The sequence below is a fragment of the Canis lupus genome, chromosome 17 (genome assembly GCF_048164855.1).
Source record: "Canis lupus baileyi chromosome 17, mCanLup2.hap1, whole genome shotgun sequence".
Taxonomy (NCBI): Eukaryota; Metazoa; Chordata; class Mammalia; order Carnivora; family Canidae; genus Canis; species Canis lupus.
Window position 1 is genome coordinate 35,619,369 of NC_132854.1, and position 18,132 is coordinate 35,637,500.

Below are 18,132 nucleotides of genomic sequence, written 5' to 3' on the forward strand. Positions count from 1 at the left end.
TCATGCTACAATCACAAGTGTAGCCACCATCTGTCACCATACAACAATATTACAATATCATTGACTATATTCCGAATACTGTGGCTTTTATTCCCATGACATATTCAATCCATAACTTGAAGCCTCCTCTTCAGATACTTTTGAATCTTAACATTCTAAACTATCATCTTAGCTATTTATATAATCTTTGTATCATTTCCAAATTGTAAAAGGATGTATTACTTGTACTACCTTAAATCACTGATGAAAATAAACAGTATAAATCAAGAGATCAATTCCTCTTGTCATTAGAGAATTCCTAATAGGCTGAAATGTTCTACTAATTGATTCTCTTTAGGTATCATTCATCAAGTAACCCCAAATCTCCCTGAATGAATCAATAATTTTCTCACATTTTATTTAATAAATTCACAATGATATTATAAGGACTTAGAAAAAAATGGTTCTTGTTGAAAAAAATAAAATTAAAAAAAGAAAGGCAATATGTTTCAGTGGTTTAGAATAGATTATGGAGGAAGACTTCTTGGGTTTTGCCACCTGCTAGTCATGTGACCTTAGACAAGTTACTTAATATCTCTGTCTTTGTTTTTTGTTTGTTTGTTTGTTTTGTTTTGTTTTTTCCTGCACAATGGGCTTAATGACATTCCTTCTTCATCAGGTTGTTGCACTGATTAAATTAGTGTTTATAAATAACATTAGAAGTTTCTGTACACTGACATTATCATCTCCTATTATCTCCCCAAATATTCATAATCATCTATTTAAAAATAAGTTCTAGAATCTTATAAGAAATGTGTGTCAAGCTTTTGAAATAGAGTCAGAATTGTAAAGTAAGTACTTTTTTTTCTTGTTCAGCCCTCTTCACCTAATAAAAGCACTGCAGTTTGTTTCTTTGGGGAGTAGGGGGTGGGGGCTATAGTGCAGTGGTATACAAAGCAGATTTTTAAATGCATTTTTTTCAGATGTCATTTTTTTTTAGGGATAGTATAGAACTGTTTTCAAGAAATTTGGCAATATTCAAGTTATTCTACATTCTTGAGTAAACATCTTTCTCTTATGCAATATTACAGGGTTTTCTGAGAACAAGGAATATGACTTAAATTTTTTAGTCTTCTCCACCACACTCTTGTGTCTGTGTGTGTGTGTGTGAGAGAGAGAGAGAGAGAGAGAGAGAGATAGAAGCAGAGACACTTTATGACATTCTAATTTAAAAAAATTAAACATTGAAAAAAATTAAATACAATGTATAAATTTCCACTCTCTAATACTTTCCCTCAAAGTAGGTCCTAATGTACTATATTGGTAAATAGGACTTTTTGTGCAGGAAGTTTAAAATGTTTAAATATTATAAAAACTAGAACCAGAGTGACCTGATTCTCAAAGTACATGAAAATCCTAGAGCAAAGTCATGTCCCTTATGTTTGTTTTTAGGTACAGAATAGTTTATTTTGGGGCAATCATAAATAACTCTAGATGCATGCATTAATTTTAGACATTTTTCACAAAAAAGACTTCATATAATTTTAATTGGATTAGAATAAAAGTAAAGTATATTCTCTTAATGTTTATTTGGGTGTTGATATTAAATGTGAAAAGGATGCTCACAAGAAAAAGAAGGTATTAAAACATAACCAACACTAAGTATACCCTACAGCAGTGTGTTTAAACAAATCACAGATATTTAAACCCATAAGTTCATAGTAATATTAAAAAAAACGAACTGAGTTCACCTTTGAAATCTAGGGAATTGATTATTTTAAAGGACAAATAAAGGTTTAAACAAAGGATAAATAAAAGGGTGGAATCAAGCATTTTCCTGGCTTTCCCATACAAACTGTTCCTCAGGATTACCATTAATTCACTAGGGGAACTTTCTGTTCATACAAATCTTCCAGCCAAAAAGAATAAGGAATGATATATTTAGAATGTCACCAAATTGCCAGTCTTAATGAAGTGGCACTTAGGCCATGGTCATCAGTGGGGGCCAGCATCATAAAATGCAACCAAGCAGACATTTATATGCATGGAGGCATGCAACACTATCTATGAAGTAGGCTCGCCTCAAGCTCAGCTTGAATCAAGGATCCAGATTTAACTATGTAGGACATTCAAGGTACTGAGGAACATAGAGATGAATTACACCCTTAAGGATTACTCCCCCTTTCTTGAGTATGGGAAAGGAGGAAATCCTATCTTTTCTTTAAGATACTAGTATTTATTACTACACCAGGATGAATTATATAATCCCTGAGTCAAAACTGTATGTTGTTTAAAGTAACCATAGGACTTTATACTAACAAATTGTAATCTGAAATCATGAGGCTTCCTGAATCTTCATATAGATGCAGGGAAAAAATACAGTCCTCTACTGCTGCTGAATAAGTTTGAAGAGACAGTAGGAGAATAATACTAAGTTGTTTATGATTATACTCATGGGTCCTACCAGTTTCACATTTAGCAACATTAAGTGTTTCTTATGTATCACCACCAAAACAAATAAAAAGAGCTATGTAAAAATCCCTTGAAGCCTCACATTAGAACTTTGAGTCATGGAGTTTTGATGGTGCCTGCCTGATTCTCTATCAGATGTAAGTATTATTAGCATCATTTACTATGTCTTCCAGAATTACTTTTTAACATTTTCCCAAATCCAGAATCCCATTTCTACTATTTGTTTCCTCTGAGCATTTTTTTTCCAGAACAAGGGAATTTAGAAGTCATGCTTAATCAGTGTATACATAAGATTCTGGACTCCACTAACATTTTCTGTTTTATGATAGACGCTCCATGAGGGAAAGGATTTTCATCAGTTCTGTTTACTTACATATAACCAGAACCTGGGACACCAACATGTATTAGATGTTCAGTAAATAGTCTGTAAATAAATGAATTTAAGTCTGAGTTGTCTTAAAGCTCATGAGTTTGGGTTAAAAAAAGTACTAGGCAACTTCAATTTTGTGAGTTAAAAGTATATCAAGATAACATTTAATGTTAGAAATATCTTCTCCCCACTTCTATAACATATTCAGTGATGGAATCTCTGACTGATAAACATGAAAATTCAGATGATTAAAAAGATAGTAACATAAAGTAAAGCTAAATGAAATAATTCTTTAGAGAAATCAATTGCAATTGAGTTGTGATTATTTTGACTTCACTAAAAGAAATTTTAATTTGATAAAATATAATGCATTTTGTGATGGAGAGGAGGCAGCTAAGACAATGTAATTTTTAAACATTCAACTGCACATATGTAATACTGAACATTTTATACTTTTTAGTTTAGAATTTTGGAATACATTGTTTGGAATTCTACCTTTGATTCTGAATTATCTGAGAGACTAATACTTCTTGTTCTGCCCAGAGGCAATAAATGCAGCTTTTTCTTTATTGTTATTCTGCTACCATTAGTTTATTAGTATGACCTTTTTTTTGTGAGAGGGTATTCCTCTTAAATTTTCATTTATTATTGTGGCTGGTTTTATAAAGATGGAACATTGCAAAGGATTGTGTTTTATTGATTGAGTTATGATGCAGGACTATAAAGCAGTGTGTTGAAGTATTAAATTAAATATTCTTCCCCTTTGTCCTACTTCAGGCCCATCTTGGAGGTTAAAGGGTATTACACAAATGAAATGATAAATCCAGTTTACATAGTTTCCCTATAGACATTGAACTGCTTCTTTCTTATTATGTCTGAATAAAACTCATTATCTATTTTGTTTCAGTAATAATTATGAGATTCTCTCCTAAGCAATTCTTTACTGTCTCCATTATTCTCCATCTTATAGCATACTCTGGAAAGGCAAGCATATAAATATGATAAAAGAATTAAGCTGTTGAAATAAATTAATTTATTGTGCAACAATGTATTCAAATCTTACTTGCTCAGTGGATTTTACTTTAATGAAATTCTTCAAAGAACAATACATCACGTTCCAAAGATTGAAATTATACATTAAGTGAAATGACTGAATATGTTGTGTCTCAATTTATAGAAAGTTTCAATTGAATACTTGGCTTTTAAATAATAAAATTTGCATAAATTAAAATATTTTCTTTAAACGAAAGTATTAAGTATTGTCTTTGTCCTTTGTTCTTAGACAAACAATTATAACTAAAGGAAAAATAGACTAAAGCTATATTAAATACAATTTCACCTACATTTTATAAACCTTAAATTATGCTTTCAAGATGTATTATACATTAGATTTAAATCCAGTTTATTTTTTAGCTGGTTTATTATATGATGTTTTAGAGTATTTTGAATGTATAAATGAATAAGTGAATAATGCATGAATGCAAAGAATCATCAAGGAAAGCTTTGACAGTTAAATATATTGACTAATGAAATAATTTTTATACTTTGTGGAAAATAAAACGACTAATTGTTTTTAATGGCATAATCATTGTTGCTAGTATTTTATGAGTTAAATATCTCAGGAAAAATCAGTTTCTCATGCTTTCCATTAGCACCAGTAAGAAATATATTATGACAGGAAACTCAAGACTTACAAAATGACTTCAGAGGGATTGATTTATTTCAAGATTGCACTTTATCTCTGTGCATCCAAACATGTGCCACTGCATATATGATCACATACATAACTATTATGAGAAATATTAAAATGCAGTGATGAATAAACATTGATATCACTGACTTTTTGAAGAAAATAGAATGGTTAAGTTAGAAAATTTATTTGTCAGTTAAAAATATAAAATGTTTGTTTTCAAAAACATACCATGTACTTTTGTGTAATCCAAATATTGAGAACCAGATGTACTAGGAATTACCTTTCAAGTTTAGACAAATTTATGTGCCTATTTATTAGATTTTTAGAAATCAAGGTTAGACTCCTTATAGTATATCTCTGGTCATTTATGCAGTTAGCATTAGCTTAACTTAATACATCTATGCAGACTTTAAAAGAATTCTATACAGTATTATACACAAGCGATTAAGAACACTTCCTTCAAGACATATCTGAGCAGCTACTTGAAAGACACATTAAGCGCACTGTTGTTTCAAGTAGTTAAGAACATGACCTAATTGCCATTTGGGGGTGGGGGGCAGTGAGAGGATTAACAAATTGTGGGATATTTGTGCAGTTGAATATATTCAGCAGTAGAAAAGAATAAACTAACGACATATGTAGTAACATGGATGAATCTCAAAAAAAAAATTGTGAAGAAGAAGCCGGCACGAAGTGTGTTCTGTATGGTTTCATTTTTATGAAATTCTAGAACCAGCAAATCTATTTTATGGTAATAGAATTCAGAAAGTGGTTGCTTATGGGAACTGGGAGGAATTGAATGGAAAGGAACAGGAGAAATCTTTCTGGGGTTATGAGAATGTTCTAGATCTTGACAGACTCGTTAAACTGAACACATAATAAATGCATAGTGTGCTTCATAGTTTAGGGTAGAGGTGAATGTTAAGAAAAAGGATTTATAATACCAGCTGCTTTTAAAATTATAAGATAGGAAGTAACTTTCAGCATCCAGATGTGACTTCTCTATTCTTTTAAATCAAATGTGTATTTCTTAGAAACTTAGGTCATTTGTTTTTCATGTAGACTAAAGAACTCATATCATTTAAAAGTATACTTCCTTTGGGGCACCTGGGTGGCTTAGTTGGTTAAGCAGCCATCAGCTCAGATCCTGATCTCAGGGTTCAGGGATCGAGCCCCACATTGGGCTCTCTCTGTCCTTCACCCTGCTCATTCTCTCTCTCAAATAAATAATTAAAATCTATTAAAAAAGAAGTTACCTTCTTTGATTTATTTAGTTGGGATAAATAACTGATAATATCACAGTTATTTTACACAACTACACAGATGTCTCACATTTCTAGAGACTAGAGGTCTGTAATCAAGAGGTCAGACATGCCACATGCTCTCTTTGAGCCTCTAGGTAAAATCCTCCTTTGCCCCTCCACAGCTTCTGGTGGTGGCTGAAAATCCTTGGCATTGTTGGCTGGCAGCTGCATAGCTGCAATCTCTACCTCAGTACATGACATTGTCTCTCGTATCTTCACAATGTCTTCTTGTAAGGACACCAGTTTTTGTTGTAATAAAAACCCACTCTAGTATCACCTCATTTTAACTAATTTCAGCTGCCAAGACTCTTTTTCCCTATGAAGTCGCATTTACAGGTACTGAGGATCAGGACTTCATTCCTCTTGGGGACACAATTCAACCGCTAATACTCAGTAAACCAGAATCTCTGGGAGGAAAGCCCAGGTGTAGGCATGTTACGAACTTCCCTGGTGATTCTAATGCAGAACAGGACTGGGAACCATCACCAGGCTATTCAAAGCTCTGACACCAATGATACGTATCACCTTCATTCTCACTGGTCAATTGATGTCCCACAAGTCAATTAGATCTTAGAACTTTTTTCCTTTAAAGTTTTTAAAGTCTGCTTTTTTAATACTTGCATTTTTTCACCTGAATAAGGAATTACTTATTGATTTATTCCATATCATTTAGTTTACTTCTAACCTTTCAAATATTAATTATTGAAAAGACAGTCCTTCGAGGCCTATGTGCCTTGATATCTGAAGGTATAAATATCTTGTTGCTCAAAGAAGAAAATGTTAATAAGTGGAGTATCTTATTTCTTAATCTGTAACTCCATTTATAGAAGTTCATTGGAGACAGTTATATGATATATTTGCACATTAGTCTAATGGGGAAGGTTCAGGGCTTGGCAGGAGAGATGTGGAGTGGGACCTAAGTGTTAACAATAGTATCAGGAAACATGATACCAAGTTTCCCTGGGATACAACTAATATATATTTCATGAATTTCCCCTAATACATATATGTGGCTGAATTGGAGCTTGGAGAAGCAGGTGGTCTGCAAATTATTAGAATCAACAAAATTATTCCAATGTGAAATAATAATCGATTTCTAGGATGCCTTAAAATGTGACCATCCAGGTGTGTCCAGAGCAGTGCCATGATGAAAAAGCTGTTAATAACCCCTCTAGTGTTATTATTATGGTCACATTGATAATTTGTGTGTTAAATGATCCTTAGACACTAGCTGAAGCAATAGAACATAGAGATTTCTTTAAGTTGATAATCGTCTAGAATTGGAACCTGCCCTGTTCTGTTACTTTGTTGTTGTCTAATGGGTTCTAAAAGGGTTGTCTCCCTTGGCCTCTCTTTGTATCCAGAGAGGGGAATCGACATTTGCTGTTACTGCATGCCCATAGAACCAGTGTCCTAACTAGCCTTTCCCTCCTTTAGCTTCGCAGGAGATAAAAAGGTGAAAATGCCAATGAAAGATGAATTTATTTCCTTTACATTTCTTTTGTACTGCATGAGCAGGAAATCAACATTCATTAAGTACAGTTCCCATGTATTTACATCTTTTCTCCCCCAATTGCTTCCCGTGGTGCCGCAGGAGCGCGTCCCAGACAGCCCTTCGCCTGCCCCCTCTCTGGAGGAGGGCCGGAGGCCTGGCAGCCACCCTTCATCACACCGCAGCAGCAGCGTGTCCAGCTCCCCGGCCCGGACCGAGAGCTCTTCTGACAGAATCCGTAGGTCTCATACTTTTACTTGTCACCGCTCTAAACTTTATTAGGTGCAGCTGGCTTTTCTAATCAAAATGCCCTCATTCCAAATAGATCTCAGATGTATCATGTTCTGAAGCTCTGTAGCAATAGCCATCTCTCAAAATTATGTTTCCCAGTTTGCAATATCATGAGGTATGGTGCTACATTAACAGGTTCTGATATAAACTCCCTCTCTTTGATGCCACACATAAAGGTCTGAGCAATGAAACAGAGAAAGTAACCTTCCCGATTAGTTTCTGAAGTAAACACCTCCAACTCACAGTTACCTAGTGGCTGTGATACTCAACTTTATTCCTCAGTCCCACCCCCTGCCAGGTTTGGAAATGTATCAATTATCAGAATTCACCTTTGCATTGATAAACATAACCAGAAAGAGGAATAAAAGAAATGGAATTCAAAACAATTCATTTAAGAAAAAAGTCTTGGTCGTTCTGATGATCAATGGATTAAAGAATTTTAAATTGCTTGAATTTTAGGATTTGAATTAGGAAATCAATGATGCATATTATTGTCAGAAATTATTATTGTTAAATTCTAAAAAATAGGGGCTCTATTTTATTTCATGATCACATTTTCAAACATTTAACCGAGAAAATGAAGAGTAAAGTTAAAAATGCCATTTAATTAACTGATTACTTTGTATCTGTATTTTGTGTCAAGAATCTAGTATTGTTTTTCCAATACAATGAACATATTAACAGTAATTGTGCTGGTTGACAAAATCAATTTCTATTGTATCCTCTCCAGGATTTAGTTTATGTTAAGAAATCATATTTGTAGTATAAACTTCATCTAATTACACATAACCTGCTGAAGTTATTTGGTTGTTGAGATTATTTTTATAATAGGAAAATATTTGCTAGAAAGTGACTTTGTAATCATAAAGGAACATTTGTATAAACAGAAATCCTTTCTATGGATGCTATTGAGATAGATAAGAAATTCTAGGTTAAATTGTATGTAATACCATGATTTTTAAAATGGTTAATAGTTAAATAGTTTATAGTTCAACATAATTCTAAATATGAATACTTGATTTGGCCTGTCTAAAACATATTTCCCTAATTTTGTAAGAGATGATAACTGTGTATTAATAAAGCTGAATATAACTATTTCCAAACCAATGACATTTTTCCATGGCTGGCAAATCTTGGCTCCCACAACCTCAAACCATTTTTCATGTAAAATAATTTCTCCATGCTTATGTACAATGCTAACACTAGAATCAGAAATTTCATGATGCATATTGGTTTCATTTTTAAAGCTTTTATACGATGTCATCATTGAAAAGACACTGTCCTTCTAGAGAAAGAAAAATATTTTTTCACAAGACTTAAATGGAAATTATGGGCAGATAGGGAACAATTTGAAAGAATTTTGTCATACATTCATGTTTTAAATTAATCATTGTATTCTTTTTTTTTAATTCTTGATAGAACAAAGAAATTTTTGCATGCTTGGACTACCATAATTGTCCAAGTGGAAGTATGTACACATGCACACACATGAATGCATATACACATATGCATATATGCAAATACATGTTCATGTGGATACATATTTTAACATATTTTTTTGAAAATTAGACCAACACAGACATTTCAAAAATAGTACAAAGAATAATTTCACATTCATCACTCAGATTCACGTAATCATCAGTGTCTCTGAAAGAGGTAACCTTGATAAAGGCATAATGTCACCCCAATGACTGTATCATGGACATGGACATCATGCTCCTTTACCTCAAATATGTCATTGTTGATTTTCTCAAAACAAGGAATTTCTCTTACATAACCACAGAACAATGATCAGAATCAGGAAATTAAGATTATTATAGTACTATTCTCTAAACTATAAATCTTTTTCAAATTTCATCAACTTTCCTACCACTATATGTATTTTTTCTAATATTATTAATAGCAAATTTTTTTTTTATTGGCCCAAAAGTCAATCCAGGATCCCATGTTGCAATTATTTGTCATAATCTTTTAGTCTCTTTTAATCTGGAACAGTTCTTAAATTTTTTTGTCTTTCAGTATGTTGACTTTTTTTTTTTTTTGAGAATATAGGTCACTAATTTTGTAGGATTTCCTTCAGATTGGATGTTTTTGTTATTTCATGATTAGATTTAAATTATGAATCTTTGCCAGGAATCACAGAGGCATGATAGTATGTCCTTCTCAGGGCATCATTCCAGGAAACATACGATATTCCTCCAATACTTGTCATAACTAGCTCTTGGTAAAGATGGTGACTACCAGATTTCTCGACTGTAAAGTTATTCTTTCTTTTTAAACCTTTGTAGATGATAAGTAATAATAATAAGTCTTGTGAGGAGATATATTAAGACTATATAAATATATTTTTCATCAAACTTCAATTCCACTCCTTTTAGAATCATCTGTTGAAGATACTTCCCTCACACAATTATTGCTATGGTGATTTCCAAATGATAATTCCTAATATAGTCTTATGATATTTTCCAAAAAGAAAAAATCTCTTTTTCCAGAGAAGGTTTTTATGGAATAAGCATTCATCCAGTTTTTTGCACAAAGCCATGATTTTCATGGGCAATTTATTAAGAAGTTTATTGACTGGAGTTTGAAAATCATACAGGTGTTTTGTCATCTACTTTATTACTTTAATAGTGTCAGGTTATTGTTAATAGTTCAAGAAAGTGACAGGTTATTGTTAATAGTTCAATAAAGCAATTACTGTTTTTATTCATTCAACTATTCAATAGATATTAATTGGGTACTTGTATTTTCAAGTTATTTATTTATTTTTTTAAGATTTTATTTATTTATTTGAGAAAGAGTGAGCAAGAGAGAGCACAAGTGAACATACTCCCTGCTGAGCAGGGAGCCCAACTCAAGGCTCAAGCTTAGGACCCTGGGCTCCAGATCATGACCTGTGCCAAAGGCAGGTGCTTAACTACTGAGCCGCCAGGTACCCCTTTTTTTTCAAGTTTGAGTTGAAATCCAATTTTTAAAGAAATACTTTGGTATTTGTGAAACCTCGTGTTTTATTGACCAGAATAGGATATGAATATTGAATCAGTTATGTTAGTGCTTTAATTTGTTGAAAGTTAACAACTTTTAGTGATTGTAGTGGTATGGCCTTTCAGAAATATTCCAGATATATTTTTAAAAATGATATTCATTGTGAAATAAAAAACAAGATAAAATGTTTTCATTTCCAGTGTTTTTCTGCTTATCTTTAAGAATTATGGTTATCAATTCTTAGTGTTATTAGAGATAGATAACAATGCTAGTTTCGACTACTATATTTTATTTATTTTCGAGTCCAAATGAGTTTAATTAATTTGTTGGAATATTGTATGTTATGATGTTTTTGTCTTTGTTCTTTTGTTTTGGGCTTGACAGCTGTCCATCAGAATGGGTTGTCCATGAACCAGATGCTGATGGGTTTATCACCAAATGTACTCCCTGGACCCAAAGAGGGAGATTTGGCTGGTCATGATATGGGACATGAATCAAAAAGGATGCATATTGAAAAAGGTAATATATGATTATGTGGCATTGTTTTTTCTTGCTCAACATGTTGACTAGATTTTAATCACAGAATGAAGTATACTTCTGTCTCACAAAAGATGGCATATAAACATTTTAAAAACTTGCAATATTAGTTAAAAATTAAGCCTTTTCAGCAAAAAAGAGATATGAATGAAGATCTGCTACTTTTCCTTATACAACAGGTAGGTGGTAAGTTACTTTCCAATACATTAAAAAAGTGAACAAGTGTTTGTTTTATGGTTATCACTGAGTTTCTAAAGATCTACTATTTGTCTTTCTCAATGCTTGTAGGGCCAAATGCCATTTTTCTGTACCTGATAGAGCTATAGCAATATACAAAGGATTATTATGCATATTTTGGATTAGAATGTACATGGTTATCAGACCAATCAGGAAATAGGAGTGAATTTAACTGAACAATGTATTAGTTGTTGCTTCAAAATTATGTATAACAAATAACAAAGCCCAGATGGTAGACAGCTGAAAGTTTTCTATTTGTATTTCATTTGCATCAGCCTAACCCATTTTCACAGGCACATATTGGTATTTTCATGCCCTATTTCATAAAGTACTTTTATGAAGAATTTATTTTTGTTTTATTTTATTTATTTATTTATTTTTGTATATTTTTTTATTGGAGTTCAATTTGCCAACATACAGAATAACACCCAGTGCTCAGCCCGTCAAGTGACCCAGCAATTGCTATATTGGGGATTTACCCCAAATATACTTTTATGAAGAATTTAAATATTATTTTGGTATGCATGTTAAAAATTTGTGCTAGTAGATGCAAATTTATTTTTTTCAAATAGTGAGGTTTGAATTGTGACTATAAGAACCCTTCCAAATCTTATTCATCTTAATTTAATATTTTTAAAATTTCATTAATATAAATTGGGTATTTTGACTATCTTTTTAAACATGAATACCAAATAATCAGTGTTATGAAAGGATTTATTCTTTGGAAAACATAATTATATATAAAGCACAATTTTCTGTCAAAAAGGAAAATAAATAAAATTGGATATTTAAAAATTAATCAAGCAGAAAGAAATGATTAGAGGAAGACCAAGTTAAGATCTGGCAACTTTTTTCCCCCAAAAAGTAAAAATGTTTATATAAAACCTTTTTCCATTCAACATAAAAACAGTCATGCTGAGCCCTTAGGGAGAAAGAGTACATTTCTACAAATTAGATTATCTGTATTGTGGAATGTCAGTGAGAAAATGATAATCTTTTCTAGGTGCTAATATGTCAAAATCTAGGCATAATTGAGAGCAGCATTAAGGCAACTTTCTAATTTTTTAATTTGAAATTTGATATCAAAAGCTATCACTAAACTAGGTGTACTAGCCAGAGGTCTCTAAATACTTAATTCTAGCTTTTTTCACAATCTCTTCTTCAATAGTAAGTAAAAATGTTACATGTACTGTACCTTACATATATTTTGACATATACCGGAAATATAAAAATTAGCATCATTAGAAAATATAAAGCTTCATAAAAGATTTAAAGTTTAATAGTATTTAAATAGGACAATTCATCATATAGGTTAAGCAGCCACTCTCCATCAAGGTTCTGTGTAAGAATAAAGCCCTAGAAGAAAATAAAGTGAGTGACTCATTTCTCAATTTTCCCATGGATACTACATAAATAGTTTCACTTTGAATGCGTAAGGGGAAAGTTAATTTATGACATACAATGGATGTCAGGATATTAGGCTTAATTCTCTTGCAGCACCTAGTGGAGAAGGGCTGGGAATAAAATGCAAAAGCCCAAATGTGGTGGTGAGAACACTATTGAAGGCACAATCAATAGCATAATTGGCATGAGTTCCACTGGAATTTTGGGTAGATAGCTTTGTATTACCTGAGGCTTCAAGTTGAGTTTACCTACTATTTTCCTAACTATTACTTTTATCATGAGTTCTGTCTATCCATTTATCTATTTTTAAAATTAATTATTACAATTTTGCCACCTTGGAGCCTTTCCTGAGATACCATACTAGGTTATTTGAAGGGACCCACTTCTGTTTTTCCCATATGCCTGGTCCAAAAATCTTCACTACAATATTTGCCTTGTTGTTTAGAAGTTATATCTCCATTGGTCTACTCCCAATATTAGACTGTAAGAGTCTTACAGTCCTGTAAGAGGACTTAGAGTCCTCTGTGTTTTCCTTAGTTTAAACAGACTAGGCAATCAGTAAATTCATACTGATCTGAGCTGAATCATTAAGTGATTCTAAGAGATGGTGAAAGAAAGTTAAAACAACTATAAAGATTACACAGATTAATAGGATAGCAAAGGTGGAATTATAGAACTTTTAAAAGGTCCATTTACATGAAAGTAGGATGTTCTGTATACACAGAAACTTTCTATATCACTAATGGTACTTCTCACCATATCGAAATTTTTCAAAAGATTTTGCTGTCAAAATAAAGACCTTGACTATATGCCAGTGGTTTTCCAAAATTTTAATATATATTTTATAGGGGAAAATAAATTATTTTAATATTCTTCCTAGAAATATAAAACTGCCATTAAATGCATGATTTCAGATGTAATTATATAATCATAGAAATTGTGATATTGATACTAATTATAGTAACTTTTGTTATATGTTGCTTTTTCTTTTGTACACTCTCTTTTATCTGTTTTCCAGCATACGGAATGAACAGTAAATATTCATGGCTTTCTAGATTGATAGAGCCTACTAAATTAAAAATTGTTTTCTTTCATGACTACATTTATCATGCGTCTCATACTAGCCCTGTAACTTTCTTACCACTTGTTTTAATACAGATATTAAATTAGAGACATTTGTTAATTTAGAGACATTTGTAGAGAAATTAATTATATGTTTGTGTCATTTTAGGCTCAAACTTCTTATATGTAATTTGCTGCTTCCCACTTTAAATCATTCAAAAGATAATAATTCTGTAGAAAACATTGATTTTAAAAGTAGATACCAGGGACGCCTGGATGACTCAGCGGTTAAGTTCTGCTTTCATCTCAGGGCCCTAGAATTCAGGAATGGAATCCCACCCACACTGGACCCCCTGAGGGGAGCCTGCTTCTCCCTTTGCCTGTGTCTCTGCCTCTCTCTCTCTTTCTCTTAGTCTCTCTCTCTCTCTCTCTGTGTGCCTCCCCTAAGTAAATAAATAAAATCTTTTTAAAAAATAAAATAAAATAATAAAATAAAAATAGATCCCAAAATTAATTTGTATGTTGAGAATCAGTGTGGTCTAAAATCTTAATCATCCGTAACTTTTAAGTATTTTAAAATCTTATTAATATTAAAAAGCTGTTTGCTCTATTAGAATATTTCTGCCACCTTTAGCTGAAGACATTCAAATTTACACCTTGTTTTTATTTTATTTTATTTATTATTATTCTTAAAGATTTTATTTATTCATGAGAGACACAGAGAAACAGAGAGAGAGAGAGAGAGAGGCAGGCAGAAGGAGAAGCAGGCTCCATTCAGGGAGCCTGACAAGAGACTCGATCCCATGTCTCCAGGATCACACCCTGGGCTGAAGGTGCTAAACCGCTGCGCCACCCAGGCTGCCCCCCCTTGTTTTTAAAAATAAAAACACTGATAGGTTTTTGAACCTCGGAAGAGTTTAAGGTACATTCAAAATGTAAATGTGTAAACTGAGTATATCAAGAAGGAATAGGTGTAATATCGTATCAGTCATCCCAAATTTAAGGAGAAATACTTTAAATATTATAAACTTTTACTAAAATAAGGACTTTGTCAAAGATATGCTCTGAGGAAAACTGTGGTACAGCTTTGGCTTCAAAACCAATTTTATGGGGGATCCCTGGGTGGCTCAGCGGTTTAGCGCCGCCCTCAGCCCAGGACGTGACCCTGGAGACCCGGGATCGAGTCCCCCGTCGGGATCCCTGCATGGAGCCTGTTTCTCCTTCTGCCTGTGCCTCTCTGTGTCTCTCATGAATAAATAAATAAAATATTTTAAAAAATAACAATTTTATGTTTTCTAAACTTTTATAAACAGATTCCAATTTCTCTAGAGCTTTCTGGACTTTAAAATCATTGCTGATCTTTTCTCTCAGTCTGAATTTGGTGGAATAGGCAGTAATAATTGACATTTCAGTTATATAAATAGACTGACTCACTGTTCTTTTATGCAGCACCTCTCTATTCCCTGCATATTTGTCCATTAATGCTAATTTATGGTATTTCTTATGTGTAATTTGTTTCTTGGTTTTTCTTCAATTGCTGCTTTTTTCAACAATTTTTTGAATGTGTTTTACACCTTTGTGTTGTTTCATATCCATATATTTTGTTATTATGGAATTTATCTAATTTTTAATTTACCAAAAATTATATATACAATACAGATAAGCTTATAGTATGAGTTTTTTCAATTATATAAAAGTTAAGCATGTATGGTTAAACTAACTGTGAAATACCTAATTTACATTAATGAATTTCAGTCTTGGACTATGTATACTGAAATGACATCATCAACTGGTAAATATCTACTGAGTGACAGATATGTGAAATAAATCATGAGATACAAAAACTTATCCTTTCTCTGTTCCCTTCTCTCTTTCTCTCTCTTTTTGCTCTATTTTTTTCTTAATACATCTCCTAATTTTCCCTATAGTTGAGCCTTTTGCCTTTATTTGTTTTAAAAAAATATGAAAAATTTCTTTCATCAGTGACTCTTGAGCACTTTCTTTCATTGGTAACTCCCACCATTTTAGAAGCAGAAATAATTTAAGAAGCAGCAGGAAATACAGAGGACTTGCTTCAGGCCATCAAGCATTTGTTTCGTGGCATATTCTGTTCACTTGGCAGTGCTCAAGATTTCCAGTGGTCAGTGTGCTTCTATAAAAGGTTTCTTTTTGATACTTGGAATTGGAGGTCAAGGCACTAGAGGCAAGAAAGTGGTTTGCAGGCTGACCATATTGGGATTTCCTCTCCTTGATGTTTGATTCTTAGCCTCCAACCTTGTGGACCGTTTTCCTACAAAACATCTTTTTTAATGACTATGCCATCCCTTTTCTCAAGTTTGTGGAAATAGTTTTTTTGTAGTATATTTCCTTTTGCATATTTCGCAATGTTTAAAGATTCTAATTTTACTTGAATTAGAACTGATCTTCAAAAATGGCCTTCTTTTACATTCTAGATCGACATCACACAAATTAATTGTTATTTTGTTATATACACATATATCACAAACCTTAAGCTGTTAGTAACTCCTGTGACAGTAAGATGTGTATAAAGGCCTCTTTTCTTTAGAAATTCCTGTATTTGGATTATGTTAACACATATAGATAAGGCCATGAGTATTTTCATTTGAAAATTCTCTAACACTGTAACTTTTCCTTCATTTCTATTCTTAAGATATAATTTCTCATGGACTATATCAAAGTCTTTTCTAAAATATCCTCTCTAAATACTTAATAACCTGACTTTACTCTTCAGTTTCCAAGTGTGTAAAATAAAGATATTGAACTTAGTGTAGATACTTTTAATTCTGTGATTCATAACACTGCACAACAACAAACTTCTCTGAATTCTAGAGCTTTTCTTAAGCAGATGGCAGGTTTCATGTGCAGTCACAGCTCAGGTGAAACTTTATGAAGGCACTGGTTTATTATTTTATGAATTAACATTCAAGAAGCAGAGCTTGCAGTAACACTTCAATGACAATTTAAGAAAATTCTTACTGTGAGAATCCCACAACATACCTGTAATGCAGTTGGTATAAATGGTCCTAAATAGGAATATTGAAAACACGATGTTTTAGAAAATGTTTTGATTTCATATGACAACATTGTAATATGCATAGTTTGGGGAGGGAAAAAGTATTAAAGTAACTATGTTAATCAGTTATTTTCTATATCAATGACTATGAAGGTAACTGGCCGAATAAATTTTTATGACATTGAAAAGTTTTAACTTACTCAATTTTATTGAGCCTAAATTTATTTGATAAATGTTTTGAGGAGAAACAAATATGCTTGGCAAGTAAAGCATAAGAGATATTGGGTATTATATATGGATGGACCACAATAGAATAGGTCCCAAATCAGATGAAATCCTCTCTGTTGGGTTAAAGTTTCATCTTTGGACCACTGACACATGCCACTTATAATTTAAACTACTTCAATTCTACCTAGAGTAAAATTTACAATTTCTATGAATTTATTATTATATAATTTATATGGATATCATTAAAAGAAAAAGAGCCATTTATTGACGCAGAAGACCTCAGTGGCTTCTTCAGGACATTTGTAACTTTAGGTTTTAGTAACTTTTTTGGATACTTAGGAAGTTGAATCATGTTAATATTTCCTAATGATTTTCATGAACTATATGTGGGAAAGATGAGAGGGTATCTAGCCTTGGATACATCATATGTAATAATACATATATTTATAGTAGTTTTGTGTATAGTCAGATAAAATATCTATTCCTCATGGAAAATCCACGATAGTCTATTAACTGTTCCAGTTATTCTGCTTTATTTTCTTGAGCCCTTTTGATAGGCATGGCATGACTCACTTCCCCACTGTTTAAGAAATATTTTTACATAGTTATGCTGATAGCTAATATTTTATAGCATTAAAAGGGAAGTAGAAAGTAAATTACTAGTAGATTATTAACATATTAGTTCCACATATAAATCTGCTTCATGTAATGATTTATTTATGAATCATTATAAATGCCTTTATTTTATTTCCTTCATTTAAGTAGTTTATTGGCTTAACAAATTGATTTTCTCTATTTTCTTAATTCTGCAATTTTTTCCCATATTGCCTAATCCTTGGATTTCTAGTTTTGCTAGTTTCAGATTTAAATTTTACCTAATTCTGGTATGAAAGACATCTGAGGGGGATGTGTACCTTTTTCTATGTGTCTATTTGAGAATTTATTCCAAATTGAAACTTCATTTTGGAAATATTAGCTTACAATCCAGTATTTCATACAGGAGCCAAAACTAGTTTTATTTTGCACATTTTTATTTTGTAAATG

General features: G+C 32.2%; 1 protein-coding gene across 1 annotated transcript in view; it reads left to right on the top strand.

Annotated features, from left to right (window-relative positions):
• Positions 1-18,132, top strand: part of DACH1 (dachshund family transcription factor 1) — a 423,769-nt gene that overhangs the window by 297,605 nt on the left and 108,032 nt on the right. Inside the window, exons 5-6 of the mRNA XM_072782825.1 lie at positions 7,413-7,548; positions 10,971-11,105. Of these exons, the coding sequence (XP_072638926.1) occupies positions 7,413-7,548; positions 10,971-11,105 (271 nt within the window). The remainder of the gene's footprint in view (positions 1-7,412; positions 7,549-10,970; positions 11,106-18,132) is intronic.